This window comes from Capsicum annuum, unplaced genomic scaffold, assembly GCF_002878395.1.
Source record: "Capsicum annuum cultivar UCD-10X-F1 unplaced genomic scaffold, UCD10Xv1.1 ctg5104, whole genome shotgun sequence".
NCBI lineage: Eukaryota > Viridiplantae > Streptophyta > Magnoliopsida > Solanales > Solanaceae > Capsicum > Capsicum annuum.
Genome location: NW_025858956.1, coordinates 176,318 through 186,638, shown reverse-complemented (window position 1 = coordinate 186,638; position 10,321 = coordinate 176,318). Strand labels below are relative to the sequence as shown.

Sequence of the window (10,321 nt, the reverse complement as noted above, 5' to 3'; positions counted from 1 at the left end):
CAAGAGATTCTTTCTTAACATCAAGCCTATTGGGACTAGATAGAAATAATAAGATAACTCTAACAATTTCTTTGTTTTTAACGCCTCCTAATTTACAGGAATTATTCACTTCAATAGCCTTTGATGGTTATACGGGTATCCAAAGGACGAACGAGATGGATGTTTGTTGTCCTAACTATTCTTTTAGTCCCAAGCCCGCTAAGGGAAGGGCTGACTTAGAACAAAGTTTTCGTTTTATTGATTCCTAGGTGTAGCGCTTCTTTCCCTATGCTGCCTATTAGCGCTAGTATAGTGGGATTGAACCGTAATACAGAACCTCTAGGCTTAAACTTTAGCTTAATACTAGAATCAAGAATTGAAACATAGCATCTGAGGTTGCATTAATCGAGGACACAGGACAGAAGGAATTGTTTGATTTCCAAACTTTACCTTCAAAAAGCGTAGATTCTTTTTTCAAAATTTTTCTCGAATCACATGTTTTTCTCCTCATAAGACTAAGAGAAATGAATAAATATGAAATAAAAAAAATCAAATCGCACAATCTCTGTAATAGGTAAATGCCTCTTTTTCTCCTGAATTTGTCGGAATTACTCATAATAAGATATTGGCTACATTTGAAAAGGTTTATCAATAAAATTTCCATTTATACATGATCTAGGCATACATAGCAATCCATTCTAGAATTTTTCTCATTACCTCTCGTGGGAAAAAGATCCCACAAAGAAAAGAATTGTATAGTACGAAATAACATAAAACCTATTTTTTTAAGAAAAAAACAAAAGATATGAATCCTCTATTCCAATTGTTCCTTTTTGACATGAGTCGCTAAGAAATAAGAAATATTTCAACGTGATTCGATTTCATACTAATGTAGTAGTATTGGATGTAGTAGTATAGGAACTATTCAGATTTCGGTGAAGTTACAAATTAGAAGAACTCGAGAAATTTTGATTGAATCATGATACAAATTAAAAAGAAGAAAAAAGATCGAATAATCATTCTATGGTGAAAATAGAATAACTGACAATTTTGTGTACATAATGGGTATACACTATACAATCAAATCTCAATTTTTTATAAATTTCTATTCTAACAAAGGGGTAGGTATTTGTTGTTGAGAAATCCAAAACCGAAAAGGAATTTGAAAATTTTTTGGGTATGGAATCATAGTCTATATCTATATAATTAGAATTATGATTTAAGAGTAGCCATTAACTATAGTCTAAAAGATATAGACCATCAATCAGTTGATTCGTTCTAATTCATTGAATTAAACCTTCATAAAAATATTAGAATGAGAAGGGAACGTTGCTTTTGCAAAACATGAATTGAATTTTTTTAACAATTTTTACGAAAAATTCAATCTTTATCCCGGAGCCTCAAAGAAAAGAAAAATCGTTATTTGCTTTGAATTTGATGAAAAAATTTCATTTAAAGTTAAAATGGATTGGTCTTACCTAGTCCAATAATGGAATATGGGTTATGACTGACTTGCTATTCACTCGGTTTTGGGGTCATAATCATTATGTAGGAGAGATGGCCGAGTGGTTCAAGGCGTAGCATTGGAACTGCTATGTATGCTTTTGTTTACTGAGGGTTTGAATCCCTCGCTTTCCGTACCTTCTTTTAATTCACCAATTTTGCTAACAAAAAAGGCTCAAATAGCAATGGATACCATTATTCCAACAGCTAGACCCTTCTTTGATCTAAAGATATAGATTCTTAATTCCTAATTACTTTGACGTGTAAAATAGAATACTAAAAAATAATCATAATCAAAATACTGGAAAGAAAAAAGTAGACAAGGAATGAAAACAAGGAATGAAAATAGATCCTTGGTCTATGATACAAAAATGGGGGAAATCCAGATCAAACTCGGATTTATCTTACTTAACCTTGGGTTAATTTACCTCGCCTAAAGGGAAGAAAATTTTACGAACTCTTGGTTTTAGTCTGAGGTTTAAGTCTGATGAGAATAATATTCTACGACTAGCAATTCATTTATTTTCAAACTGACCCATTTAATATCTATTATTTGATTGACTAATCCTTTATACTGGAATGGGTGAAGGGTCAAATGATGTGGTAATTCCTCATGAGGGGATGAATCTTGAGAAATTTGAATCAGAGCTCTGGATTTTTGTTCATCCTTTACCGTAATACTATCTTTGGGTTTGCAGTGAAATCTCGGTATATCTACTATAAAACCATTAACTAAAATATGTCGATGTTTAACTAATTGACGGGCTACGGGAATAGTTGAAGCCATACCCAATCGAAAAAGGATGTTATCCAAGCGCAGTTCAAGTAATTGTAGTAAAACTTGACCTGTTGACCCCTTGGCTTTTCTGGCAATACGAACGTATTTAAGTAATTGTCGTTCTCTAAGACCATAATGAAAATGCAATTTTTGTGTTTCTTCTAGACGAATACGATATTGAGATTTTTTTCTGAAACGCGATTGGTTTCTAAGATCATTTCCGGTGCTAGGCTTTTTATTAGTTAGTCCTAGTAAAGCCCCCAGGCATCGTATTTTTTTGAAATGAGGTCCTCGGTAACGCGACATAAAAACTCCTTATTCTTGTTTCTTATTTCCCTATTTTTTTCCATCTATTAGATGATTGATAATGTTTCTTTGAAATCAAAGAATAGGGAAAAGCCGGCTATAGGAATCGAACCGATGACCATCGCATTACAAATGCGATGCTCTAACCTCTGAGCTAAGCGGGCCCACATCCCAGAAATCTTATATGCATAGTAATTGCCTAAACTACTAGATTGGAATTATTAACTATTCAATATTATATTGAATATTCTAGATTCTAGAGCATAAGGATTACTATAGCGATCTACAATTTCGATTTATCACAGTTCTAATAACAATTCTAATACTAATATCATTAAATAGTAATTGCAAATATTGTTAATATTCTTTTTATTTTCATTTACAATTTGTATGGTAAATATTCTTTTTCATTTCTTTTTTTGGAATTTGAAATCTTTTTTACTACAGTTCTATATTTGATTCTATATCATATATATCTCTCATTCTATATTTATTTCAAAATTGTTTAATAGAATGGTTAGTTATAATTAATGAGACACTCCTCCGCTTTCAGGCGAAAGTGAAGATAAAAAACAAGAATCGATCGTTCAAGTATTCCAAATTGAATGGCAAAATGATAGGAAGAGGGACATATATATGGGGTATAGATCCATCTATATTGAATTACGGATTCCGAAATGATAAAATCAGTTTTGATTGGATAAAAAAAGGTCGCCTATAGAAGATAGGTAAGAAAATTGAAGAGGAGAAAACACGTTTTCGAGATAGGAATCGGTATCTAATGAATTCAATGGTTCCAGTATAAATGAAAGAAAAAAAAATGAATGACATCACAATGAGATCCTAATCTCAAAACAAAAAGAAAGGGGGATAAGGCAAAATCGGTAGATGCTACGGACTTAATTGGATTGAGCCTTGGTATGGAAACTTACTAAGTGATCAATTTCAAATTCAGAGAAACCCTGGAATGAACAAAAATGGGCAATCCTGAGCCAAATCCTATTTTTTGAAAACAAATAAAGGTTCTAAAAAAAAAGGATAGGTGCAGAGACTCAATGGAAGCTATTCTAACAAATGGAGTTAAATGTGTTGGTAGAGGAATCTTTACATCAAAACTTCAGAAAGAAAAATAATAAAGTGAAGGATAAACGTATATACATACGTATTGAATACTATATAAAATGATTAATGAAAACCCGAATCCCTGATCAAATCATTCACTCCATAGTCTGATAGATCTTTTGAAGAACTGATTAATCGGACGAGACTAAAGATAGAGTCCCGTTCTACATGTCAATACCGGCAACAATGAAATTTATAGTAAGAGAAAAATCTGTCGACTTTTAAAATCGTGAGGGTTCAAGTCCCTCCATCCCCAAAAAGACTATTTCAACCCCCAACTATTTCTTCGACCCCCTTTCCTTAGCAGTTCCAAATTACTTATCTTTCTCATTCACTCTATTCTTTTAAAAATGGATTTTAGCGTAAATGGCTTTCTCTTAAGCCTTGTGATATATATGATACACATAGAACTGAACATCTTTGAGAAAGGAATCCCTAGTTGAATGATTACCAATATCATTACTCAATACTGAAACTTACAAAGTCATCTTTTTGAAGATCAAAGAAATTCCCCAGCTTTGATAAAATTTTTTGATTGACTTTTGTCCTTTTAATTGACAAAGACCTATTGACAAAGACCCATTTATGTGTTAAGATCAAATTTGTTAAGATAAAATTAGAGTAAGAAGCAGAGAACTGAGTAACAAGCAGAGAACTAAAAATCCTCATGTTAACGAACGGTTCCTATTAGGAAGACCAGTGGACTCTAAATCCTTCTGTTAATGGGGACTTAAAATTCTCATGTTTGAGGTTCCAATTGGGTTTGGTATAGCCCTAAAAATCCTCGAGTTACCAGTCCCAACCTTGATAAAAAATCTGGATTGGGAATAGCTGGGATAGCTCAGTTAGTAGAGCAGAGGACTGAAAATCCTCGTGTCACTAGTTCAAATCTGGTTCCTGGCACATGATTAATTTGTATGGGTCTCTCTTCACTAGAATTAATTTCTAACTAATTGATATGAATCAGCATACATATTCTTTTAGAGTCTATATTAGAATAATAGCTTTATCTAGTTTGGCCAGATATACCCCATACTATGTTCTATATGGGTAGAGTTTCTTAGATAAAGTATCGAAAAGAATTGGATCTATCTCCTTTTTTTTCTCCTCTCGTTCAAACGAATTTGAATACATAATACATATTTGAAAGGTAAAATTGGTTAATTATTGAAAGGCTCAAAAGTTGAATCTAGGGGGGTTGAAATAGACAAGATTCAGCTCAGATCCAAAGAAATAGAATTCGATATTCTATCATTTCTTTGACTTTTCTTTCATATTCGATTTCTTCATTCCGGATTTCTCCATCCTTTTCTATATGCCCTTCTAGAACCCATCTAAGTAATGTGTGCAGTACAAAGTTCATGATGCAGAACTTATTTGGTTCATCCTATTGGTATGACTCATCCGAGATAAGTATCTTCCAAATAAATGTGAGAATTAGAATGAATCCCTAATTGTCTTTTTTTGTTATACTATTGATAATTCCCTAAATTAGACCTGCTTAATCTAGAACAGAACGTGCAATCCTTGAATATCTTAAATTGTCTAAGTTGAAATAGCTTTCTTATCATTCAATGAGCATCTTGTATTTCATAAAAATTTCAGCCATTAAGATACGTTTCAAGCGTGGATGATTATCATAAGAGATTCCCAACATATCATATGATTCTTGTTCTTGAAAATCCACTCTTTTCCAAACCCAGAAAATAGACGGAATTCTAGGATTCCTCCTGGAGGCAAAGACTTTTATGCATATCTCTTTTGGTTGATCCACACCATCCTCTATTCTCGTAAGATGATACATACTAGCTAACAGCCCGCCAGGCGCTACATCATAGGCACATTGAGAGCGAAGATAATTGTACCCATATACATAAAAAATGACAACAATGGAATGCCAATCCTCGGGCTTTATTTGTAAAGTCTCTATTCCTTGGTAATAAAAGCCCAAAGATCTATGAATTAGCCCATGCTTGACTAGCGAAGTAGACAAATGACCTTGCATCTTTTTTATCTCTCCTGTATTTTTATTTGTATAAGTATTTCATATTTACGATTAAATTTATGAAAATTGACCTACCACTTCTTACTCTGGACAAAGGAATCCTGTCTAATTCACTAATTCGGGGGAAGATACTGAATTTTTTTATTTGGAAAAGATTTCCGTAGGGATCTTTGAAGTAGATGGTAGTTGATAAATAACTCTTTGATCATAATTTCCCGTATGAATACTGTGTCTAACATGAAACTTGTGATTGGTAGTAAAACACCGATTCACTCGTTGAGACCTAATTCGATCTTTATAGAGTTCTCGAGATATTTTCATACGAAGTGTTGTTGTAGCATCAATAATTGCTTCCGGTTTAGGTGGACAACCTGGCAAATATACATCTACAGGAATTATCTTATCGACTCCTCAAACAGTACTATAAGAATCGATACTGAACATCTCGCCTGTAATTGTAAGGATCCCATAGCAATAACATAGTTTGGTTCAGGAATTTGCTCATATAATCTCACAAAAGAGGGGGCCATTTTAATTGTTACTGTTCCAGCCGTTAAAATTTGATCCGCTTGTCTAGGACTCGATCTTGGTACATGTCCATAATGATCAAAGTTGAAGCGTGAGCCTATTAGTTAAGCAAATTCAATGAAACAACTACTAGTACCATAGAGAATTAGCCATAAACTAGAGAGTCTTGACCAATTTGAAATATCACATAATGTAGTTGAAATAACTGAATTTGGGGCTGTTCGATCAAGTAAAGAAAACTGAATGGAATTTATAACTGTCTCAATCTTATTTTTTCCGTTTTTCTTTTTATTGTCTGAATATTCAGGAGCTAAGACCATTCCAATGCGCCCTTTCAGCATGCGTAAACTAAACCAATAATTAAGATAAGCATGAAAATCAAAGCTTCTATAAATACAGATACACCCAATACGTCAAAACTCATTGCCCATGGATAAAGATAAACCGTTTCAACATCAAAAACAACAAAAAATAAAGCAAACATATAATAACGTATTCAAAATTGTAACCAAGCATCACCCATTGGTTCTATACCCAACTCATAAGTAGAAAGTTTCTCAGGCCCTTTGCTAATCGGGGCAAACACTCCAGAAATGAAAAATACCAAAATAGGAACAAGGATGGATATTATTAGAAATGCCCAAAAAAAACATATTTGTAAAGCAGAAACATAAACGCACTCCTATGAACGTGGAAAATATACCGGATTCGATTGGTCGATTCAAATTGTAATTGTCAAGCCATCCATAACTATATTAGTCAAAACAAGAATTCATTTTGGTTGAACCGCCTAGTTTGGCTTTGTTTATTGGTTTATTGTAGGGCATATCTCATTGCAAGATTCATCGACTGGAATCCGATTTTATTTCCATTATACTTATTTCCATTTTATTTTGTTACTAGAACCTTCTAACTATATATTACTCTTATACAAATTCTCCTCTTTCTCTTGTATTTTTCTCTAAACTAATGACGGGGAATTCTAAATTAATTAATTATCTTAGTTCTTCTTTAATTTTTCTTCTTTAATTAGAAATTCTTTAAATATTTCTATTTTTTCTATAAATAGAATAAATACAATCAGGAGGTCTTTATTTTAATTTTTTTTCTTTGTGATTTAGTGATCTAGAATGGAACAAGTAATCAAATAGAAGAGAATGTATATGAACTTCCATCTTAAGATTTAGAAGATCTTGTGTTGGTATATTTCTTTTATTATTTTATTATTATTTAATAATAGTATTAGGATGCGAATCTAGGTGGAGGGATTTTTCTTGGTCGAATACAGAAAAAGAAGACTACTTTTTTTGTGTTGTGCTTCCCTAGGTCGAGGTAAGTAAGGTATACGAAGGAAAAGCCTATTTGATAATGAAAGTGACCAAAGATATTCATTTTTAAAAAAACTTTAGCTTGTACACGAATACAGCAGTCTCTTCCTAAATCCATGTGAATTCCTCTTCGTAGTTTTTCATTTCACCAAGCCCGTGAAATGATTGACTTTCAAAATTCAATAAGATTGGGGATATCAAAAGAAAGGGGGTCTCACTAATTCTTTTCTTGTGGATATGAATATGTAATTCGCCTCTAAAGATTAATGATGAAAGGTTGGTTTGGTTATCTGCAATTGACAAAATAAATATCGATTGGATCCATTGATATGCATTTTTCTTTTATTTGCTTAAACTTAAACGATTGCCATGAGTAAACTTATAGGAATAGTTGAATTTCACTTAGTTAAAAGCAAGAAATAATAATGAAGAAATAAAAATTATACAAATTTTTTTTCATTTTTATTTTATTTTATAGGGCTATACAGACTTAAACTATAGACCTTCTCGGTAAAACAGATCAAACTTATCATTAGTAAAATGATCCAAACTGTTTCAACGACCCAGCACGCATTTTTTTTGCATTGGGCTTTTTCATTAACTGATATTTATAGCAGTTAGTCTGCCATTTTTTTTCTTGACAGAATAAAAAGATAAGGAAATGGCTCCATGTGCTCTGATTCATTATTTGGGAGCATTACCAAAGTGTTTCAAAGGTGGGATTATCTTGACATAGGCCTGTCTATGGCCTAAATAAACCTAAGTTAAATGAAGTCTCTATCATTTCTGTTTAAAAAATCAAATATGAAACTTCATACACCTTAAAGTTCATATGATGAAAAGAGATTTTTTTGAGGTCCTTATACTCTCATTACGCCTAGCATTTAATAGAATGGGTATTCACCTTATCAAGATCTCAAATCAATGATGGGGTCTATTTGGAACCTCCTAAATGGACGTCCAAATTGGACCGAACCCTTTGTTAGGCTATGGTTCCCTCAAAGTTATGGAGTAAGACATCGATTTCTCAACAAGATCGATTTTTTTGATTGTATGATGAAGTCCCTTGAAAACATTGGCGCACGTGTAAACGAGTTGCTCTACCAACTGAGCTATAGCCCTTAGTGCTTGTGATACATATTTTATCATGTAGATAAATTCTTGTCAAGATAAATATTCCATGATCCAACATCAACAATCTCTGATCTCTTTAGTGGTATTCCTTAGATTAGTATTGCTTATTACATTATAATTGCTTATAATTAATATGATATTTATAATCCATCGACAGGATGGGTTTTGTTTGGTTCTCTTTGGAATGATAAATGACTTACTTAACTCAGTGGTTAGAGTACTACTTTCATATGGCGAGAGTCATTGGTTCAAATCCAGTAGTAGGTAAAACTTATTAGATACTAGACTCAATGGTATCTAATAAGGTTTACGACCCACCTTTAGTGATATTTATTTTTTGGTTTTGTATCTTTTCTTTTTCATTTTTAAATTTGAATTTTTGCATCAGAATTGGCTTTAGTTTGATTGTATTTGATTGTATTCACCAGACAAAATCAAAATAGGATTAGAAAGGGAACTTCTTTTTACTATTCGAACGTACTAACTAGTCATACTAACTAGTTCTGAAATCGGATTGATAGCCTCTACCCATGTTCTAGCTCATCGGAGAGCTAGATTTGCCTCAATTTTTTGTCTCCTTCCTTCAGCCTTTTTCACATTAGCCTTCGCTATTTCAAGATCTTGCTGGGCTTCTTGTCGATCAAGGTCACTACCCTTCTCCACCTCATTTACTAAAATAGTGATCTCATTATTGCCTATTCTAGCAAAACCACCCATCAGAGCCATCATTAACCATTGGTTGTTAAGGCGTATTCGCAAAATCCCTATGTCTATAGCTATGGCAATAGGGGCGTGATTTGGTAATATGCCAATTTGACCACTATTAGTAGATAACATTATTTCTTCCACTTCTGAATCCCAAACAATTCGATTAGGAGTCAGTACACTAAGATTTAAGGTCATTTCTTCAAATTCCTATCCATTTCTAAGTTCATAGCCTTCGTGGTAACTTTATCGATATTACCTACCAAATAAAAAGCCTGTTCAGGAAGACCATCTAATTCTCTGAAAAGGATCAATTGGAATCCTCAAATTGTTTCTGCTAGACCAACATATTTCCCTAGAGAACTGGTAAATACTTCTTCTACGAAAAAGGGTTATGATAAGAAATGCTCAATTTTTTGCGCTCTTGCTACGAGTAAATGATCCTCTTTGGATAATTCATCCAATCCAAGGATAGCTATAATATCCTGAAGTTCTTTGTAATGTTTTAAAGTTTGCTTAACTCGTTGGGCGGTTTCGTAATGTTCCTCACCAACGATCCGAGGTTGAAGCATGGTTGACGTTGAATCTAAAGGATCTACTGCTGGATAAATATCTTTGGCAGCCAATCCTCTTAATAGTATGGTAGTAGCATCTAAATGTGCAAATGTCATAGCAGGAGTAGGGTCGGTCAAATCGTCTGCGGGTACATAAACTGCTTAAATAGAGGTTATGGACCTTTATTTGGTAGAAGTAATTCTTTCTTGTAAAGAACCCATTTCAATACTTAGGTTCGGTTGATAACCCACAGCGGAAGGCATTCTACCCAATAAGGCTAATACTTCAAATCCTGCTTGGACGAAACCAAAGATATTGTCAATAAATAGATGTACGTCTTGCTCATTAACATCTCGGAAATATTCCGCCATAGTTAGG

At 33.2% G+C, this 10,321-nt stretch overlaps 2 protein-coding genes and 2 non-coding genes across 4 annotated transcripts; 1 reads left to right on the top strand and 3 right to left on the bottom strand.

Moving 5' to 3' along the window:
* Positions 1-2,657: 2,657 nt before the first annotated feature.
* Positions 2,658-2,730, bottom strand: TRNAT-UGU. Its single transcript has one exon. It is a non-coding gene; the product is annotated as a tRNA-Thr (tRNA).
* Positions 2,731-4,518: 1,788 nt separating this feature from the next.
* TRNAF-GAA lies at positions 4,519-4,591 on the top strand. Its single transcript has one exon. It is a non-coding gene; the product is annotated as a tRNA-Phe (tRNA).
* A 4,562-nt stretch (positions 4,592-9,153) lies between these two features.
* Positions 9,154-9,592, bottom strand: LOC124892839 (ATP synthase epsilon chain, chloroplastic-like). The gene has a single exon (XM_047404019.1). It carries the CDS (start codon positions 9,584-9,586, stop codon positions 9,224-9,226), a length of 363 nt encoding a protein of 120 aa, XP_047259975.1. The 5' UTR covers positions 9,587-9,592; the 3' UTR covers positions 9,154-9,223.
* A 188-nt stretch (positions 9,593-9,780) lies between these two features.
* On the bottom strand, positions 9,781-10,314 carry LOC124892825 (ATP synthase subunit beta, chloroplastic-like). The gene is made up of 2 exons (XM_047404018.1): positions 10,191-10,314; positions 9,781-10,085 (listed from the first exon to the last, which is right to left on the bottom strand). The coding sequence occupies exons 1-2, from the start codon at positions 10,312-10,314 to the stop codon at positions 9,781-9,783; spliced, it is 429 nt and encodes a 142-aa protein (XP_047259974.1).
* Positions 10,315-10,321: the final 7 nt, after the last annotated feature.

What these genes read in the sequence shown, in the direction of transcription:
- LOC124892839 (XM_047404019.1), bottom strand. Translation starts at nt 9,586, where the DNA reads ATGACCTTAAATCTTAGTGTACTGACTCCTAATCGAATTGTTTGGGAT.
- LOC124892825 (XM_047404018.1), bottom strand. Translation starts at nt 10,314, where the DNA reads ATGGCGGAATATTTCCGAGATGTTAATGAGCAAGACGTACATCTATTT. An exon ending in TAGAATGCCTTCCGCTGTGG is followed by an intron (nt 10,086 to 10,190) that starts GTTATCAACCGA and finishes ATGTACCCGCAG; the next exon opens with ACGATTTGACCGACCCTACT.